This window comes from Mus pahari, chromosome 22 (assembly GCF_900095145.1).
Source record: "Mus pahari chromosome 22, PAHARI_EIJ_v1.1, whole genome shotgun sequence".
NCBI lineage: Eukaryota > Metazoa > Chordata > Mammalia > Rodentia > Muridae > Mus > Mus pahari.
Genome location: NC_034611.1, coordinates 29,479,845 through 29,501,626, shown reverse-complemented (window position 1 = coordinate 29,501,626; position 21,782 = coordinate 29,479,845). Strand labels below are relative to the sequence as shown.

General features: G+C 39.9%; 1 protein-coding gene across 5 annotated transcripts in view; it reads right to left on the bottom strand.

Annotated features, from left to right (window-relative positions):
- Usp45 (ubiquitin specific peptidase 45) overlaps positions 1 to 21,782 on the bottom strand; it is a 64,922-nt gene that overhangs the window by 15,429 nt on the left and 27,711 nt on the right. For 2 of the 5 annotated variants that reach the window (XM_021222213.2, XM_029533385.1), the window contains 5 exons: positions 18,862 to 18,949; positions 11,519 to 11,600; positions 6,700 to 6,791; positions 4,946 to 5,002; positions 3,785 to 3,928 (listed from right to left, as the gene is read on the bottom strand). In XM_021222213.2, the coding sequence (XP_021077872.1) occupies positions 3,785 to 3,928; positions 4,946 to 5,002; positions 6,700 to 6,791; positions 11,519 to 11,600; positions 18,862 to 18,949 (463 nt within the window). Of the gene's footprint in view, positions 1 to 3,784; positions 3,929 to 4,945; positions 5,003 to 6,699; positions 6,792 to 9,972; positions 10,060 to 11,518; positions 11,601 to 18,861; positions 18,950 to 21,782 lie in introns of those variants that run through there. The other 3 variants (XM_021222214.2, XM_029533386.1, XM_029533384.1) reach the window with 3 other exon arrangements.

The window sequence follows — 21,782 nt, the reverse complement described above, 5'->3', positions numbered from 1 at the left end:
AGACCAAACCTAAGGATCATAGGTATAGAAGAGAGTAAAGATTCCCAACATTCAAAGGCCCAGTAATATCATCAACAAAATTATAGAAGAAAACTTCCCATACCTAAAGAAAGAGATGCCCATGAACATACAAGGAGCCTACAGAAGTCCAAATAGACTGGACCAGAAAAGAAATTCCTCCCATCACATAATAATCATAACAACAAATGCACTAATTAAGACAGAATAGTAAAAGCAGTAAGGGAAAAAGGACAAGTTACATATAAAGGCAGACCTATTAGAATTACACCAGACTTCTCAACAAAGACTATGAAAGCTAGAAGATCCTAGGCAGATGTCAGACAGACCCCAAGAGAACCACAAATGACAGCCCAGGCTACTGTACCCAAGAAAACTCTCAATTACCATAGATGGAGAAACCAAGATACTCCATGACAAAACCAAATTTTACACAATATCTTTCCACAAATCCAGATATAAAGGATAATAGATGGAAAACATCAACACAAGGAGGGAAACTACACCCTAGAAAAAGCAAGAAAGTAATCTTCTTTCAACAAATCCAAAAGAATACAGTCACACAAACATAATTCTCCCTATAACAACAAAAAATAGCAGGAGGCAATAGTCACTGTTCCTTAATATTACTTAACATCAATGGACTCAATTCACCAATAAAAAGACATAGACTAACAGACTGGTTACATAAACGGGACCCAGCATTTTTCTGCATACAGGAAATGTACCTGAGGGATAAAGACAGATACTACCTCAGAGTAAAGGCTTGGAAAACAATTTTCCAAGCAAATGGTCCCAAGAAACAAGCTGGAGTAGCCATTCTAATATCGAATAAAATCGACTTTCAACTAAAAGTTATCAAAAAATGTTAAGAAGGGACACTTCATACTCATCAAAGGTAAAATCTACCAAGATGAACTCTCAATTCTAAACATCTATGCTCCAAATGGAGGGCACCCACATTCATAAAAGAAACTTTACTAAAGTCCAAAGCACACATTGCACCCAACACAATAATAGTGGCAGACTTCAACACCCCACTCTCAGCAATGGACAGATCCTGGAAACACAAACTAAACAGAGACATAGTGAAACTAACAGAAGTTATGAACCACATGGATTTAACAGATAACTATAGAACATTTCATCCTAAAACAAAGCATGGTACCTTCTTCAAAACTGACAGGCCTCAACCGATGCAAGAAGACTGAAAATATCCCATGCACCCTATCAGATTACCACGGACTAAGGCTGGTCTTCAATAACAACAAAAACGGAAAGCCCAAATACACATAGAAGCTGAACAACACTCTACTCAATAACTTGGTCAAAGAAGAAATAAAGAAAAAAATTAAAGCCTTTTTAGAATTTAATGAAAATGAAAGTACAACATACCCAAACTCATGGGACACAATGAAAGCAGTGCTGAGAGGGAAACTCATAGCTCTGAGTGCCTCCAAAAAGAAACTGGAGAGATCATACTCTAGCAGCTTAACAGCACACCTGAAAGCTCTAGAACAACAAGAAGCAAATACACTCAAGAGGAGTAGATGGCAGGAAATAATCAATCAAACTCGGGGCTGAAATCAACCAAGTAGGAACAAAAAGAACTATACAAAGAATCAACAAAACCAGGAGCTGGTTCTTTGAGAAAATCAACCTTTAACCAGACTAACTACAAGGCACAGAGACAGTATCCAAATTAACAAAATCAAATGAAAAAGGAGATATAACACCAGAAACTGAGGAAACTCAAAAAATCATCAGATCCTACTACAAAAGCCTACATTCAACACAACTGGAAAATCTGGATAAAAAAAACAAAACAAAACAAATGTTGTAAAGTTTGTGCACTTAACCCATTTTGTTAATCCATTTATCTTTACATGACCTTGCTTGCTCCCACCTTCAGGACTCTGTGGACACAGATGTGCAAATGCCTTTTTGAGGCACCGCTTTCAAGCGGGGAAGATGTGAAGAAGCTGGTGAATCATGTGCTGGTTATATTTTCAACTTCTGAGGAACCACCACACTCTCTTCTACAGAAACAAGATTGTATACACATATTGATAGTATACAAAGGTTGCAAGATCTTCCCATCTTTAGGGGGAAATAGCCATCTCAAAAGTGTGTTAAAATGTTTAATTTTAACTTTGTTGTTGCTTTATTTTAGCCATTGTTTATTATCTTCAACTACATATTAAGTGTTTTCCACCAATGGGTCTGATTGTAGAGAACTGAGATGGAGAGAAGCGTCCTAGGACATTAGGTGACGGATGGGATTTGAGTCAATGCCGTATCTCTGAGCTGTGTGCGCTAAGTGATAATCCTTCTTCAGACTCAATGTCCCTGCCTTGTTTTGGGCTTCCATCTTATTCCTTATACAATTTTGGAAATTATGTATTTTTTCTTTTTGACACTAGTAAATATGAGCACTGATCTCACAGTTAGGACGATGAAGACAATGTTTCTAGGCACTAGCACTGTATGGAACAACACATGTGGATTCTGTTCTTTTCTATTTTACACATTGAACCTGTTTAGTGAGTGCTGATATAATGTGTCTGATATGATGTTGGGCAATCAGTGGGATAGATTATTGTTTTAATTTGTTTTTAGTCTAGATAATGTTTTGATCTGTATAGTGATGCTGTGCAAATAATTTGCGTGATAAATCATTGAAAATATTAAAAAAAAAAAGGGTGGGGGGAGGTAACTGTTAGGAATGCAAAACTCAACAAATCAAGTAACAGCTACCACAGCGGAAAGCATCAGCAAGGGAGCAGACAAAGCAAAATCAAAGAAATCGTGGACAGAAGATAAGGCCATGAAAACATTACACTACAGCACAAAGCAATAAATAAATAAACTCAAGCCCTTGAACTAATTTAACTAACTAGATAATCAGTGTGTCACTTTTTTACTCCTAACAGATGGGGTTTGGAGACTGAACTCAGGGAAGCAGGCTTGGCAACCTTTACATGCCGAGTCATCTCGAGAGCCCAGGTCTCCCAGCTTTGAAAGGACCATGCTTTTCTGAGGAATTCTGTCAATTATATTAAAAAAAAAATTGTAAAATAGGCAAATAGGCAAGGGTATGCACAAGGGTATTCTCCATGCCACTTTCAGTGATAAGAAAAACAGAAAAGAAAAGAAATGACCGGAGTATTAATGAGATAAATGTATCACTCTATACTGTATGTGGAAGATCTGTGAGCCAATAGAACAGTTCCCCTCAACCAGATGGGACACTCTATGACAAGATTTTGTAATACCTCCTTTATTATTATAACATGATTCATAAATATTCAAATTAAAAAATTATTGGTTCATAGATAAAAAAAGTGTGCTAATCAACAGTGATCTGTTGACCCTTTTTCAGATCATAAATCCAAACTTTAAAATACGTTTGATGTTACAATGAGGGATAATTCAAGCGCTATACTGGTGCCGTGGTTATGTTTGTACAGGATGTCTTCACTGTTCATTTCTTTGTTGTCATGAGTATTGAACATCGGAAGCAAGTGCTCCACCACAGGCTCTACGCTCAGCCCCTACAACGTAGCTTTTATATATGATGCATTTACGATCTCCTTCAGAGCTGGGGCAAGAGGAAGCGGTGTGATACGTATGTGGAAACATGACCAGCAGTGAGCTGAGCACTGTGAAGCTGAGAAACAGGAGGGTGCGTGTTCTTAGACTGCTGTTTCTACTTGAGGACATTCTTTCACATGAAAACACACCAGCCCCCCACAACCTGACTTGCCTTGTCTCTAGGTGAGGAGTGCTTCCTGGCAGCTCTAGGTTGATGGGCATTTTCTACAGTCACGGTGCCCTTGTTATGATCTTGGTCTGTTTCTTGTAAACTTCTGCATTTACTCATTTTCCCCAAAAGTACAGGTTTTGAAACCTATGCCACATGTAACATAAGACATTTTCAGCAAATGAATTCTTTTCAACACTTGTAACTTACTAGAAATATAAAAAGAAAAATTTCTTATTAAGAAATATATTTTTAAAATTCTACTATTAGTATGGGTGTTTTGATGGCATATAGTTGTGCACCACTTGCATGGAGACCCACGGAGGCCAGAAGAGGGTACTGGATACCCTGGAACTAGAAGTGGAGTTACACATGCCGGCAAGATACTGCTGAAGGGACCCTGATATGGTGGCCTCTTGTGAGGCTATGCCAGTGCCTGGTAAACACCGAAATGGATGATCACAGCCAGCTACTGGATGGAACACAGGGTCCCCAATGCAGGAACTAGAGAAAGTACCCAAGTACCTGAAGGGGGCTGCAACCCTGTAGGTGGAACAACAACAGGAACTAACCAGTACCCCCTGGGTTTGTGTTTCTAGCTGCATTTGTAGCAGAAGATGACCTAATCGGCCATCAGTGGGAATAGAGGCTCCTTGGTCTTCCAAACTCCATATGACCTAGCACAAGGCAAGGCCTGGGCCAAGTAGTGGGAGTGGGTGGGTAGGGGAACAGAGGTGGGGGGAGGGGTATGGGAAACTTTCGGGATAGCATTTGAAATGTAAANAAAGAAAANAANAATTAAAAAAAAAAAAAAAAAANAAGTGGAGTTACAGACAGTTGTCAGCTCACAAGTCATGTGTGTGCTTGGAACTGAACCAGGGTCCTCTGGAAAGGAAGCCAGTGCTCTTAGCTGCTGACCCATCTCTCTATCCCGCCTACAAGGGTAATTTTCTTAACAATTTCAAAATACAAGGCTAAAAGGTTTAATCTCGGAGAATAATATATATACTTGATGCACAATACACAAACCTGATATCAAACATACCACACAGACCTAATTTTGTGTAAACCATGACTTTGTAACAGATAAAGCCAACAGATGTTGAATGGATGCATACTGTTTACGAGAATGCTGTGAGATAAAGTGTGATTTCTCCTCCTTACCCTTTCTTCTATGATAGGAAGTGAGATATCAATGAAGGGATCCTTCATAGTAGAGATCTTAAAGGAAAATCAGAAGGAGATGTTCGGTTAGAATTCTAACATAGATGCACACGATTGCTGAAGAGAAAAATGAATCAAACCTCTCAGATGACTTCAAATCTCAGATTAAAGCACTGTATGAAGTGTTAGGAATAAAGAGTGTGACAAGCATTTGACCGATTTCTCAGGCTCATCTGTTTTTAGAAGATCCTGATATAAGACAGAAATCAGCATCTGTGTCCAATACTGTGTAAAATGTAGTAATAGTTATAGTCACATCTTATGTTTCAGTGTCGTAAGCAAGAGGAAATACAATAATCCCTGTTTTCTAAAACTAGAGATGACAGAAGAACTGGAAAATTTCTTTTTTTTTTTTTAAAGATTTATTTATTTATTATATGTAAGTACACTGTAGCTGTCTTCAGACACTCCAGAACAGGGCATCAGATCTTGTTACAGATGGTTATGAGCCACCATGTGGTTGCTGGGATTTGAACTCCGGACCTTCGGAAGAGCAATCGGGTGCTCTCACCCACTGAGCCATCTCACCAGCCCAAACTGGAAAATTTCTTATTAAAATCTGATAAAAATTTAATCTAGTGTAGTCAACCACATTTTCAAAAATATTTCTTAACAAGCAGTTGAAAAATCTATAAAAGCTCATGCCTGCTTTATGTTGTTGAAGTTGGCATTTAAATATGAAGTACAAAATTAAAGATTAAGTCAAGAGTATCTACACACATGCACACACCCCTTTTGTACATCACATAACCACAAACAAAACCAAAAACCTGAATCAAATGTGATAGTCTTCTTCTGTTCCCACATTTTAGGACATGTTTCAGAGATGTCTCTCTCCTCTCAGTCTAAACTAGAAGCTAATCTATTTGATCCCATTAAGCCAGGCTTATCTGACATGTGGCAGGTGGCATGTACCTGTATTCTACCATTCGGGAAGCTGACACAGGAGAACTCCAGTTCAAAGCCTGAGCCACACACACACAGCACAATGGAGTGAGGGGAAGCCTAATAACCTCACAAGGAAGTCAAGAGGAAAAACAGTCATGTTTCACAGGAACACACGTCCTTAGAGACACTTAAAAGTGTGCCTGCCATTTAGAAGTGGAAGGTACACATTACAAAAATCATTACATAGCCATGTGCCAAGGTTTTTTAAATGACAAGACTTCATATAGAAGAAAAACTCTTTGCTGTCATTATCGCTGGCTGTTTTAGATTAGAAAAGCTGAATAGCATGCTGAGTGCAGGAGAAATACGCTCTACTCAGAATCCCTGAGTTGTTGTAACCTTTATCCACAGGATTTCTACAGGAAAGTTAAGTGATGGTCAATGTCATAACAGCATATTTCTACTTTCCACAGTAATGGGTTTCATGTGCTATAAGGCTTATTATCTTAGAGTCTGAGCAAGCGAAGATTTTTATAAAGCTTTATGAAGGAAAGGCACTTGCACAAAACTAATTACTTCTGAGACACCACTACTGGCCTTTAAGAGGTTTTATTTGTGTATGAAGCAAATATTGGGAATTTGAATTGGTGCTTCTTGTTATTGAAACTCAGTCTATCAATTTATTAGATCAAATCCATTATTTTGCTATTGTTATCTTCTAATAACCACTGTGATACCTAAGAAATAAAGCAACACAACACAATGTGACTGTAGTGTATTCCATGGAGTGAATTCTAGGTACATACGTTCGCACATTCTTCACACATGACTGTGCTAGTTAATTCGCCAATAAAGATGCGATCTATGAAGTTCATCTTCACACCTTCCTTTCCATAGGCTGTTAAAAGAACACATTTCTTCTAAATTAAAAAATTCACAGAACAATCACTGATCCAACAGAGACATGCTATACTATTCAAGTCATTTGGATAAAATATAGCTTCTGTATTACAGCCAATAATGTATTTAATATATTATGTTACAGCTTTCTCCTTTACAATTTTGTAGAGGAAGTGACTATTGAGTTCCATAATCTTTAAGAATTAACATCATGTAGGTCCCAGGAATTAAATTCAGCTTGCCAGGGTTGTCAGCCAAATTTTTTAAATAGGTAAATATAGCAATAACTACTAATTTATACTACACCCAAGCTGCTCCTATTAACTTTTTTGATGTCTCTGTATCTAATCTAAAGATGGACAGAACAGGGAAAAATAACTGTTTCAAGGCTAAAGATTCCAGAACCACAGCAATAAAAGGGGGTATAAAATACAGTGTGTGAAGCATAGAATAAGAACTCACCCTAGGCAATTAGTGTAAATACACACACACGTGCTTGATTACTTTAAAAGTTGAAATCATTTGATTTATAAAGTGCTTACAGATAGATCAAAGGAAGCTGTACTAATGGTTGGCCTTAAAATAACTGATGTTTGAGAAAACTGACCAAACAACAGGCTGTATGTATAGTTAAATTAGTTCACACACACACACACACACACACACACACACACACACACACACACACAGAGGCTGGCTGGTCTCAAGCTTACAGAGATCCGCCTGCCTCTGCCTCCCAGTGCTGGAATTAAAGGCGTACACTACCACTGTCCAGCTGACAGAAAGTATATTAACTGGCGTTTAAAACTGTTCGCTGGCTTTTAAAATCTATCCTTTGCAAGCCTCTACTTTTGTTGAAAACTATTAAAAGGCATTATCCAAAGCACTGAATAACAGAGAAGATGTACTTTAATACCAATAGACATTTTATAGTAACTATTAAGAAATTCTGTGGCTCCTTAAGAAAAAAATGCACAAAAAGGAGACACAAATGGAAAGAAAACTAGTGTTATTGCGCTATGCATGCACTAGATGGCAGCACTGCAACACAGAGTAACAAGGCACTGGCTGGAGAAATTATGCCCCACCCTCCTCCTTAGAAGACAGGGTCTCACTATGTAGTTCTGGCTGTCCTGGAACAACACTATGTAGACAAAGCTGGCCTCGAACTCCTAGAGACCCACCTGCCTTTGCCTCCCAAGTGCTACAATTAAAGGTGTGCACCACTGTCCCCAACTGTAACTACAACAGTGTTAGAGCACTTACAAATTACAGTCATATATTATAAACAGTATAATACCACAAAAATAAAGTTAGAAATAAAATACAAATGACATCATATAGTGTCCTTTACAATGGTGACCTCATAATAACAGTATTTCAAGACAAAATGTACACTAAGAGTGAGAATTAGATGTCACAGGATATAAATTCGAACTGCAGTATCTGAACAAGCCTTGCTTAATCACTGGCTTGTCTCATGTTGGCAGACTGTAGCAAAAGGCTGAAGGAGGCAAGATGTGCTGCTATTTATTATTAGTCTCTTAAATAAACAGTGAGTCTGCCACATCTTTGGAGCTTATAGGCATTTTGTCTAGATAAAACTCAGTAAGGTAACTGTCCTCTGAAATGGGCGTAAACCTTCTCCAGAGGTGGTGAACCCAAAGCCTGATAGTGTAAGCCTGGCAAACAGTGGAGGTATAGGAGCCTGGGGGGTGCGGGTAGACTCATGTGGGGAACATGTTTCTGATGGTGAACTAGACATAGCAGCAAACTGCTTTCCATAGACAAGTGTCCCCCGACTTAAGAAAGAGAAGCCCCCCCTTCCAATAAGCAGCGGTGTGCTCACACTCATGGCTGTCCCAGGATGCAGAAAATACAGAGATAGTCTGGGCCCATCCCTAAACAAGTCACTTACACAACGCCCTCTAAGGCAGGGAACACTGCAGAAGAGGGGACAGGAAATATTTAAGAGCCAGAAGATAGGGGGAAGGGCTACCAAATTTCATTCTCTAGATGTGATACAACTATTGTAAAGTGTACATGTGAAATTGTAAAATAATAATAATAATAATAATTAGCCATTTAAGAAAACCCTTAGGTATATCAGCAAGCCTCCTCATCTAACATACAGCTCAGTTCCCAAGGGAGGGCACTACTTTCCATAATTCTTGAAGTCTCCCTTAGAAGATCCTATGTATGGATGTGTCAATTTACACATATGATATTAGTTCAATTAAAAAAAAATTGCAGCCAGGTGGCTCACTCCTTTAATTCCAGCACTTGGGAAGCAAAGGCTAGTAGGTCTCTAAGTTAGAGGCCACCCTGGTCTACAGAGTGTGTTCCAGGACAGCCAAGGCTACAATGTGAAACCCTATCTTGAAAAACCAACCAGGGGTCTGCAACCCTATAGGTGGAACAACAATATGAACTAACCAGTATTCCCAGAGCTCGCCTCTCTAGCTGCATATGTAGCAGAAGATGATCTAGTCAGTCATCATTGAGAAGAGAGGCCCCTTGGTCTTGCAAATTTTATACAGGGTTCCCCATACAGGGGTACACCAGGGCCAAGAAGTGGGAGTGGGTGGGCCGGGGAGCAGGGTGGGGGGAGGGTATAGGGAACATTCGGGATAGCATTTGAAATGTAAATGAAGAAAATATCTAATAGAATAATTTAAAAAAAAAGAAAAAAAGAAAAAAAGAAAAACCAACCAAGCAAAAATAGGTAAAAGAAAACGAAGCACCCATATATTGTCACTCGTTCTTTCTATCAAAGTCATTCTTTCTTGGGGACAGATTCTGAGTCAGCATTTTCAAATGTTCAAGTATGGGTTTCATAGGAAGGCTATTGATACCCATTTCTATAGTGACGTAATGTCACCTATCAAATGTCCTTCTCAAGCACAAAGCATCAAAGTAGCGCCTTCTAGAAGCACCACTTGAGCCCTGTCTCCTCGCCTGGTCTTAGTCACCACTCGTCAGTTTCCTCACCTATAAAGCCGGTTGCTGTTGATGACTGGAGTTTTTCAAGTCCTTCACAGGCCCGAACAGGCACCCAGCAAGCTTCTCTGGCATCTAGTCTAGTTTATTTTAACACTGAGAAGGTATCCCCCCCATCCTTTCCCTTTCTAATTTTTAGTTTTGGATTTATCTATTTAATGTACGAGTGTTTTGCTTACCTGTGCATAAATACCATATACATGAACGTCAGAAGGCGTTGTGTCTTCTGGAATTACAGATGGCTATGAGCCACCTCTGTGGAGCCCGGGAACTGAATATGGACCCTCTGAAAGAGCAACAAGTGCTCTTAAGAACTGAGCATCTCCAGCCCCTTAATTTAGGGGAGACAGGTTCTCAGCTGTGCAGCCTTGTCACTCAAAAGAGGCTGTGCCCAGCCCTAGAGATTTCTTGCCTTCCTTTAACAGAGAAATGCATGACCCTTTCCACTGCATCCAACTACCTGTCCACACTGCCCACACTGCCCAGTTATGAAATAATTAAAGCTGTCCTCCACCCTGTAGCACAGTACAGGGCTCTAGTCACAAACCCATTCTTGAACTGAATCCTAGTCACACGTAACAAGATTTTGGTCTTCTCAACATAAAAGGTATGTTTCTGTACATGCTTCTAATTCTTACAACCGAGAGACTCAAGTTAGCAAGGAGTCTTAAGAACTTGACTATGAAGCCTGTACAAGAACTAGGGCTCAAAGAAAAATCAAGGTATTTTGCAGTTGACAATGTTTTTTTCAATAAGTAAAACAGATACCACAGTTTCATCTTAAACATACAGCATTGTCTGACGTACTAAGCAATGTAGGACTATTTCCTCTATGATTTGTCTCCTCAGTCATTGCCCACAGTCTCAAGTACTACACAATAGTATCTCTGGAACACACACACACACACACACCCCTTAAAACACAACACACCATTGTATCTGTAAAACCCAATGTAATATTAAAGTAATATACTCTAATGTGCATTTATTTACAACCACCCAGACAAGTTCACTCTACAGCTCTGATATCAGCAGCTCACACATTCTAACGTCCCACATGGAGGAGCTGTGGGAATATTGCAGATAGAGTCACGAAGCCCAGCTTCATCTCTAACACTGTGTCTCCGCTCCCCTGTACCACTAGGTCAGAGCCTGGGGAGACACACTCTCCTCCTAAGGCTGCTACTTTAGGGATTAGTCCACGTGCTCAATTGCTCCTCTGCAGAGAACCTGTTTTAGGTTATTGGCATATCTTCCTGTTATATAGGAATGGGAGTTTCGTTACACTATCATACATGTCCTTCATCATATTTATCACCATAACACTTTTGTATCCCCACTCCCACTGGTCCCTTCCTCCTGTCTACAGGAGAATGGGTGCAGGAGGTTATTTACAGACACATGGCCATCTCCTTCCTCTAGCAACCACTAACCACATTAATGCACTCAGGGAAGGACAGGCTTTACGATCCCTCCCCTCTGCAGGACTGTTTTGTTCAGGCACTGAAAAAGCACAGCGGCTGGAAGTTCCTGGGCTGGAAGTTCCTGGGCTGGAAGTTCCTGAGCGTGAGGCCAGGCCATGTGCAGAGGAGGGTGTTCCCCAGCGCTCTACCCTCCCCTGGTTCTTAGATCCTTTCCCTCACCCACCCTGTCATGTTCCCTGGAGGGAAAAAAGAAACCTTAATAAATTGCTCTATGACGTAATTTTTAACAGAGTCAACATACCTTTGACTTTTTTTCTAGTTTCATCATCAGCAGTCTTGGTAGTTGGGTTGTTGAATGCTTTTAGAATGCTAGCTTGTATCCTCTGTAAAACAGAGATATGAGAATCTAGTGAGGGGTCAAGAAGATCTCATTCACAACAAAGGACAACAAAGCAAGGTACGCTGTGGGTCTTGGCTACTAACTTTAAAGTAAAATAGTGAAATCTTAAATTGGTACTTGTTGTTAGGAAATGTGGTTTTTATTGTTTTGAATTTTTTTTTATAAGATTGAGACTTGACTAACATATACACATTTAGAAATGTTAAGTGTCACCTATCTTTCAGTTGTACAGTTCCACAAAGGAACCAACCTTCTACCTAGGCATGCTAGCACATGCCTGTAATCCCAGCATTTGGAGGTAGGGGCAGGATTGTCATGCTAGCACATGCCTGTAATCCCAGCATTTGGAGGTAGGGGCAGGATTGTCATGCTAGCACATGCCTATAATCCCAGCATTTGGAGGCAGGGGCAGGATTGTGAGGCAGGACCAGTCTGGACTCACAAACAGAGAAAGACCTTGCTTCTAAAGTAAATTCAAAAGCAAAAACAAAGGAAAAAAAAACCACTAAGCTTCCCTAATGACAAACTTTCATAGATAAGAGTTAACTTTATGTTTAGGTTCCCTCTCACATTTAAAGCATTTTGCAAAAGCCAAGTGGCCCAAATCAGCTTTTTTCAGGTTTAGAGTATCTCTCTCCCCTTCTCCCTCTATCTAAACTGTCATTCCTTGTCAAGACAAAAAAATAAACAAAAAATAAAAAATGGGGGCTGGTGGGATGGCTCAGTGGGTAAGAGCACCCGACTGCTCTTCCGAAGGTCCGGAGTTCAAATCCCAGCAACCGCATGGTGGCTCACAACCATCCGTAACAAGATCTGACGCCCTCTTCTGGAGTGTCTGAAGACAGCTACAGTGTACTTACATATAATAAATAAATAAATCTTTAAAAAATAAAATAAAATAAAAAATGAAAACAAAGGAAACAGAAGATCAGATCACATGAAACTTTCTGTCCATAAAGAAACATTAATATATAAGACACTATCAGATTAGTCACTGCAGGCTCTCAAAAAAATGTGCATACACATAGGAACCCTAAAATCCAGACTATCAACTAACATCTGTCAAGAACTTCCCAATCACAATTATGGTGCTCCTTACACTTAGTGTTGTCAATAACGGCTGTGTCTTCAGCTGCTTGTAGTACATGGTTTCTATTCCTACACCTGTGTGCCAGTATGTGTGCATGTGTGCTGCTGAGCTCCAAAGCTGGGGCTCACACATGCTACCACTGAGCCACTCATGGCCCTGATTTTTACATTTTCTGTCTATGTTAGGCAAGTCTTAATCTTGCCAAAAATTTTCAAAACAGAATAAACTATGTGTTCCAATAAGAAATACCTATTTAAATCAACAAATTATTAGCTTTCACATAAGTTGTATCTCTAATTAAGATATATTCTGTCAAGTGTAACATTGTTACATAAAGTGAAAGAAAAATTGTAATCTTTGAAAAGACACTTTTCTATGTATTGGTTCCAGGTTTTACCATATGAAACTACCCTCTGAGAGGTAGATGGGTGGGGAGACATCTGGTAACATACTTGTCATGGAAGCAGGAGGACCAGAAAATTGAATCCAGGGTGGGTGAGGGGGCCTGCCTGTGATCCCAGTGTGGGCAGGAATGCAGTGTATAAAAAGTGTGGACAGAATCATCTGAGGAAGCTGGTTAGCTAGACTAGCCGAGAGGATGACTTCCGGGTTCAGCAAGAGACACCGCTTTGACATGCAGCATAAGGAAGTACTAAGGAAGACGCCAAAGTCAAACCTTGGTCGTCTATGCAAAAACATACATGCACCAACACATGGAAATACACACATGAAAAACAAAATAGAACAAAACACAACTCTACTGCTTGAGATAAACTTCAATTTTAAAAAGTTTATTGTATTTATACGTGTCTGTGTATAAGGTGTATGCATGTGTATGAGCAGGTACTTAAGGAATCCAGAAGAGGGCATTGGATCCCCTGGAGTTGGTGTTACAGATCTTTGTGAACAGGCTGATGTGTGAGCTGGGAATCGAACTTTGGCCCTGCCAGAGCAGCCAGTGCTCTTAAATGCTGAGCCATCTCTCCAGCCCCTGAAAAAGGTTTTATATTGTGAAAATGACACAGAACTCTCTGTTTAAAAAGCAAATGCCAAAGTTACACTACATAGTATACTTCAACAGAAAATAAAAACACACTATATATCAGAATTTAAGATACTTCCCAATGTTCAGAAGTAATTTCAGACCTAAATATTTGAATAAATTGAAAACAATAAAGGCAAATAGATTAAAAAGGCAAATTATGAATTTGGAAAAAGAATGCCAAAACCAAATAAAAGTAGAAGGCAAAATTTTAAAGGAAATGAAAACAGAAACTGAAGAGAAATAATATATGAACCGAAAAGTAATTATTTGGGTTTGGAATTTGTTTGGTATTTGGGTATAATTATTTGTTTGAAAGTACTAGATATCTTAATATAATAAAGGGAAGCTTAATATCATACTTAAATAAAATAAAAAAATTAAAAATTAAAATTAAATAAATGTTTAAAAAATTCTAAATAACACCAAGAGAATATTTTTCAACATAATTGCATTTGAAACTCGAGGGAAAATATAGTGGGCAATTTTCCAAGAAAATACAATTTTTTAAATTAATTCTAGAAAAGACAGAAAGTCATCTACCATGTCAGGAGGAGGAGGGAGGGAGAAGGAATGAAGGATGGGAGGGAGGGAGGGAGGGAGGGAAGAAAGAGAAGGAAAACAAATAAAATCCTAATAATTTCACAGATTGCCAAAACGAATGTTTTAAGCAACAGGATAACTATTTTTTAAAAAGGTTCCAAGCTGGGTGGTAGTGATGCACGTTTTTAATCTCATTACTCGGAAGGCAGAGTCAGCCTGGTCTACAGAGTGGGTTCCAGGACAGCCAGGGCTGCACACACACACACAAAAAACCTGTGTCTCAAAACGATAATGACGACAACAAACGTTCCAAATCACCTTTATGAAGTATAGTAAAGGTCTAAAAGTGACTCGGAGTTGTGGAAATAACGCAGCAGATAGACTGCGGCCTGACAGACAAGGCCCTGCATTCAAACTACAGTCCTGGGGGCATGAAAAGGATAACCTGGCAAACACTTCTGGCTGCCAAGCCTCTCAACTAGCATGGCTCTCGCCCTCTTAAGCTCCCAACCATAGATCTATAATAAACTCATAAAACAAAAACCAAAAACACACACAAAAATGACCTTCTCATTCATGTTACAAGAAAAGGAAACACCAGGCGTGGAGCTGCTTAAACACGCCAGGGTGCAGCTAGCTGAGACATTCTGCCTTTAACATAGTTTACTCAACAATGGGTTAAAAGGATGTATCTTAAATAATAATAGTCTATTCCTAGTGACTGCTCAAATAAGAAGGTAAAAAACACAAAGAAAGCTTGAATTTGAAGGGGGAAAAGGCTACCCACAAATAACTGTTTACAGTTTATATAATCATATATTCTGTATATACCCAAACATGTATAATTTTGACTCACATGCCCCCTTTAGCAAGCATGGCAGTCAAGTTAGCAATAGCATATTCCTCAACTCTATAGTCACAAAGCCTTAAGAACAGGATGAAAGGTCCATAGTTTTACGTCATTTCTACACGGTTCTGGTGGCAGACAAGACTGAAGCCCAGGGGAGTGACACGTGTCCACCACAGCACACTTAGCATCTGTTCATTCCCAGGCGAGACAATGCAGTTCCCGCCTGCGGACGCACGGTAACTGACCAGCACGGCTGCTCTGCTTATGAGGCTAAATACATCCACAGATGTGACAGCTTAATTTTATCACACTGTCTATGGCCCGCAAGTAGAAGAATAAGAGCAATGTGTTCTGGCTGAGTTTTTATGGTACTTGTACAACAGAAAGACAATGCAAAGAAAATTTTTAATTAATTTGCAATGATGTATGACTATCATAATAAGTATACTTTTGCAGGAAAAAAACCTATAAAGCTATAAGAAAATGTGAGTACAATTTAGTTCAGGGGGATGTTAATGTCTCTAAAATGTATACGTTATTGTAAATTTCTTAATTTATCTTTAAAAAAAAGTATAACATGATGTAGTAGTTCCACATCAACTTATTCAGATGATAATATATTCAAAATAGTTGCAAACTGCCAGGAAACCCGACAGAATGCTTTCTTTCCAGCTCAAGTTCTCACTAAACTGTAATACATGTGTCCAACAGTATTCACAGAGCTCCATCCAGGTATGAAAGGAGACAAAAACCACACTTCTTCAGAGGAAGTCATACCTTTAGGAAAAGCGATAGAAAATACCTTTCTTTTGGATATTTTGGGTATCAGTCTTTCTTCTGGATTCCTTGGCTTTTGAGACAGAGGTTCACCATGTAGCCTAGGCTTGCCCAGAACCCACCCTCCATCCTCTTGCCTCCAGAGCACAGCAATTAACCAGAATGTGACACCATGCCAGGTCATGACACAAATCCCATTTTTTAAAACAATGATTTATCTATTTTTATTTTATGTGCATGGGTGTTTAATGTCTGCATGTTTATCAGTGTTGCGAGGGTTTGACCCTTTGGAACTTAAATTACAGACAGCTGTGAGCTACCATGTGGATGCTGGGAATTGAACCTGGGTCCTCTGGAAAAGCAGTCAGTGCTCTTAAGAGCTGAGCCATCTTCCCAGCCACCATGACACAAATCTTAACAGAAGGTAGTTGGTTCAAAATCAAAGTACACAGAAAAGTGGTGAAGCAGAACAAAGGGAATGGGGGGGCCAAAAGGTTGAAGCCGGCTGAGTAAGAATGTCAGAGGGGGCATTATCACAGCACATACGGCTTTGTAGAGTGGAGAGATCAACTCATTCTTTGTTTTGCTGAGATAATGTTTAAGAAAACATCAGAGGGCGGTGGTGGCGCACGCCTTTAGTCCCAGCATTTTGGGAGGCAGAGGCAGGCAGATTTCTGAGTTCAAGGCCAGCCTGGTCTACAGAGTGAGTTCCAGGACAGCCAGGGATACACAGAGAAACCCTGTCACAAAAACAAAACAAAAACAAAACAAACAAACAAAAAAAGAAAACATCAGAACCCTGACTTCACTAAAACTAGCCATTAATACAACTAATTAATAAAGTTATATAGTTGGGGGCTGGAGAGATGGCTCAGCAGTTAAGAGCACTAACTACTCTTCTGAAGGTCCCGAGTTCAATTCCTGGCAACCACATGGTGGCTCACAACCATCTGTAAAGAGATCTGGCTCCCTCTTCTGGAGTGTCTGAAGACAGCTACAGTGTACATAAATTTAATAAATAAATAAATAAATAAACAAATCTTTAAAAAAAATTAATATAGTTCAAACAAAGCAGGCTTTTTGAGGACTTGCATGGCTTTGGTAAGGCTCTGCGATGAGTGAAGGATGGCGGGGGGGGGGGGGGGAACTTACCTTGCCATAAAAGCACTCTGTTTATACTTGACGGCTGTATTTCATACTACCACATAGATTAAGAAGTGTATTTGCATTGAGAAGAGGTTTTACCTTATTATGTAATTATAACTAACAGAATGGCCCATGGCATATGTAAGACAATGAGTCTGAAGCTGAAGGGAGGCTTACAACTGCTACGAGCACTTAGAAATGTCTGCTTTCAGAAAGGCAGAAAATCCAGCATTTGTCTATTTTTCTCTGTCTATAACATGAAGCAAGCCTTAGGTTCAAGGCCAGCCTGGGTTATATAGCAAGACCTGCTTTGAAAAACCCGAGGGGGAAGAGAATGGCATCTAAGAGGCATCTGAGGTGTGACAGTGCCAATGCCTGCTTACATCCCTCCTCCTCATTCTCACACCTTATCTAAACCCAACTACCCCAAAAGAGGCCATTTCCAATTATCATTACCATGTGACTTTAGGAATTAGGTTTCTAATAGAGGTACTTTTAGGAACACTTCAGAAATAAAGCAGTGTAGAAAATGTGCTGTGTATCTGACATCTTTAACATTTTGTGTCCTCACTAATAAGTTACATACTATCTACATGTAATCCTCCAACATCATTAAATTTCACCAACATCATATTAAAGCCAATAAACAACCAGTAAGTTAAGGAACAGGACTGGAAGAAGCACTTTCTCAGGATCCTGTTTTAGCAGCTACTCTTTTTACTTTTATTTTTTATTTTTTCGAGACAGGGTTTCTCTGTATAGCCCTGGCTGTCCTGGAGCTCACTTTGTGGACCAGGCTGGCCTGGAACTCAGAAATCTGTCTGTCTCTGCCTCCCAAGTGCTGGGATTAAAGACATGCGCCACCATGCCCGGCGCAGCTACTCTTTTTAAAGAATGCTTCTTGAATCTCCAAATCAGGCTGAAGGTCTACTCCCAGAGCCATGCTGTGACCCTAACCCAGCATGAGGCAATGAAGTCTATTCTGAGAACTGCAAGTCACAACAGTCGGTCTAGGTTTTGCACACGTGAAACTGAAGTGTGCAAATTACAATGACCATGAGCTGACTTTCAGCATGAGAAGTGAACACTGCTCAGTCTGCTGACAGAAATGAAAAATTCTAAAAGCCAGAGCAATTAGAGGACAGGAGAACAGGGATGGTAAGGAGGCCATGTCCCAGACTGCCGTTCATCTTCCAAGATTTATATCCCTTGGCTTCATCTCCATGGCCTCAATATTCAAGACAACATTTCTACCCTTCTTTTGTTCCTTCTTTTCCCCCTATTTCCCTTCCCTTCCTTCCTTTCCTTTCTTCCTTCCTTCTTTTCTAAGACAGGGTCTCACTCTGTGGACCAGGCTGGCCTCCAACTCACAGAGATCTGCCTGACTTTACCTCCCTTGTACTGGGATTAAAGCATACAGCACGACTCCTAGCTCCTTGTCTTGACGGGGATCTCACTATAAACTCCTGGTCCAAACAATCCTCCTCCATCAGCCTCCGGGACTGATCCTCTTGAGTATCTGGGACTGTAAATTTGCAACATAGTGAGTTTTGTCTCTATGCTACTTTGAATTATTTTGTTTGATTTTTGTTTGTTTAAAAGCTAAGAGACATTAAGAAAAAGAAAAAAACAGGGCTTTATACTTTTATACAAAAGTATAAAAGAAATAAACTTACTGAAGAAAGGCAACAATGTGGATAAAAATTACTTCTCGCTATACTTTAACATTAGAGACACTATTCTAGATTCATACCCCGGCCTTTAAGAGAGCATGTGGCAAGCACTAAGGACCTGACCTTGGTCTCCTCGGTCCTCACTGCATCCAGCAGATGGTGCAGAAGCTCCTGGCTGTCCTGCTGCTGGGAACCTTTAAACCGCGGAGCCCTAGGATGTTACACAGCAGAGAAGAAAAACAAACAATCATTCCTCCAATCATGAGCAACACATCAGTCTTACTTAAGATCATTTTGAAAGAAATTAACAGTCAGTTTGCTACTTTTCAATTAAACAGAAAGGATGCGATTCCTCCTCCAGTGAAAATAAGCCACCAGGTATACACTGCGAACAAATGGTTAACTTTTATTAAGCAAACCATATACAGTGCTGACAGCTTTATGCACTTCTAACTCCGTTATCCCCAATCTCACTCAATGAGGGACCAAAAGTTAATACGCAAAGTCATACAGCTAGCAAGAGAAATAGAACTAAGATCCAGGCCTCTGTAATTTATCTTTTTACCTTTTTTAACAGATTAAGATTTATTCAGTCATTTTATATGATTACACTGTAGCTGTCTTCAAAAGAGGGAACTGGATACCATTACACACCAAAAGAGGCCATTACAGATGGTTGTAAGCCACCATGTGGTTGCTGGGAATTGAACTCAGGACCTCTGTTAGAACAGTCAGTATTCTTAACCACTGATCCATCTCTTCAGCCCTACATTCTGTATCTTAATATATTCATTTGCTTTCTGTTTTAGAAGAAATATATTGTTAGAGAATGAATCTTAATATAACTGTATATTGCTAACTATATGATATATTCCTCCTAAAGATTTTACAATTAGATTTCCTGTATGACTGAATTAGACAGTTAAGGTCTATGCACAGAGATACTAAAAGCCAGTATTTAGTAGATTTTGGTAATATTTAATCTGGAAAAGAACACTCCGGGAGTATCCCAATATGTGACTTCACTGTGTTCTAAGAGCCTTAGTAACTAAGCCAGAATGGCAGTGGCACAGAAACAGTTATGTGCACCGACTGAGTAAATAGACAACACAACACAAACACACACTTCAATAAAGGTGTCAAAGGCAGATGGTGAAGGAATGACAGCTGCTTCAGTAAATGGTGCTGAGAAAACTTTGTATCCAGAGAGAGATGAATAGAACTAGATGCCATTCTTTACTCTATTAAAAACCAACACAAAATGGGTAAGACCTTAATGTAACACCTCAAAGGTTGAAGCTACTCAACAAAAACAGGGGAAAGATATAGGCATGGCAAAGACGGTCTGACAGTTTCCAATAGATTATAAAACAGTAGCAAAGCTAACAAGTGAGATTGCATGAAATTAGACTTTTCACAAAAAAGCAAACAATAACCAGCAAGAAGAGAAAAGGGGGTTTGAGGGGAAAACCCCTTCCCATAAATGACTAGATTAGTATCTAGAATATCTATGTAAAGAAGGGAGGGAGGGAGGGAGGGAGGGAGGGAGGGAGAGAAGGAGGGAGCGAGGGAGGGAAAAGACCCACAACCACACTGCACACACACACACACACACACACACACACACACACACACACACACACACAGAGCCATAGGAAACAACCCAGCAACAAGTGGGAAATGAACATTGAAGAGACAGTACTCAATGGTCACAAAATACAGGGTGTTTTGCCTGCATGTATGTCTGTGTGAGGGTGTCAGGACCTCTGGAACTGGAGTTACAGGGAGTTGTAAACTGGCATATGGCTGCTGGGATTGAGCCCGCATCCTCTGGAAGAGCATAAAGTGTTCTTAACTGCTGAGCCATCTCTCCAGCCCATGTATGTCTTTCTACCTTCTCAAAGCTGAACTCCTTCAGGCCCAACTCCTTCATGGCTGTGTTTTACTACCCAGAAGACAGCTTGTTTAATTTGTTTTCTTTTTCTTTTCTTTCATTTTTTTGAGACAGGGTCTATGTGTTGTATCTCTGACTGTCCTGGAGTGCATTATGCAAAGCATGCTGGCCTCCAACTTACAGAGATCCACCTACCCGTGTCTCTCGAATGCTGGGATTAAAGACATGAGCCATCACACCCAACTTGTTTTCTTTTTCTTAAACATTTTTTTTTTTAGATAGATTTTCTTTTTTTTTTATTTTTTTAAGATTTATTTATTTATTATATGTAAGTACACTGTAGCTGTCTTCAGACACTCCAGAAGAGGGCATCAGATCTTGTTACGGATGGTTGTGAGCCACCATGTGGTTGCTGGGACTTGAACTCCGGACCTTCGGAAGAGCAGTCGGGTGCTCTTACCCACTGAGCCATCTCACCAGCCCCTTGTTTTCTTTTTCTTGACAGTCACCTATTTTATCCTCACACACCGTTTACTTTTATAGTATCTTGAGCGACTTTGTTTTTGAGATTTTTATGTGTATGGGCGTTTTGCCTGCATGTATGTCTGTGAACACATGCATGCAGTGTCCAGGAGGCCAGAAGAGGGTGTTAGATCCCTGTGATTTGAGTTACAGACAATTGCTAAGTACTATCTCAGTACTGGTAACTGAACCCAGTCACCTGGACAAGCAGACAGCACTCTTACCTGCTAAGCAACCTCCCTACCCCCACCCACTATCTTGAGACCTGTAAGAACCCTCACTCACCTCTTTTTAAACTGTGTGTGTGTGTGCTTGTGTCTTTATGTGCACTGCTGTGTGTTAGTGCCTTCTGAGGTCAGAAGAACAGCACACTGGATCACTGGAACTGGAGGCAACTATGGCTGCTATTGGTATGAGTAGTGAAAACTTAAATCTGTCCTTCTGTAAGAATAGTGATTTGTTTTTTAACCACAGAGCCATCTTTCCATCACTTCTTGTCTCTTCTGAAAGCACCAATTTTGTTAAGTGATATGGTTTGTATCTGAAATGTCCTTCAAGGCTCATGTGCTTAAACACTTGGTCCCAAGCTGCTGGTACTGTTTTGGGGAGGTTGTGGAACTTTGGAACG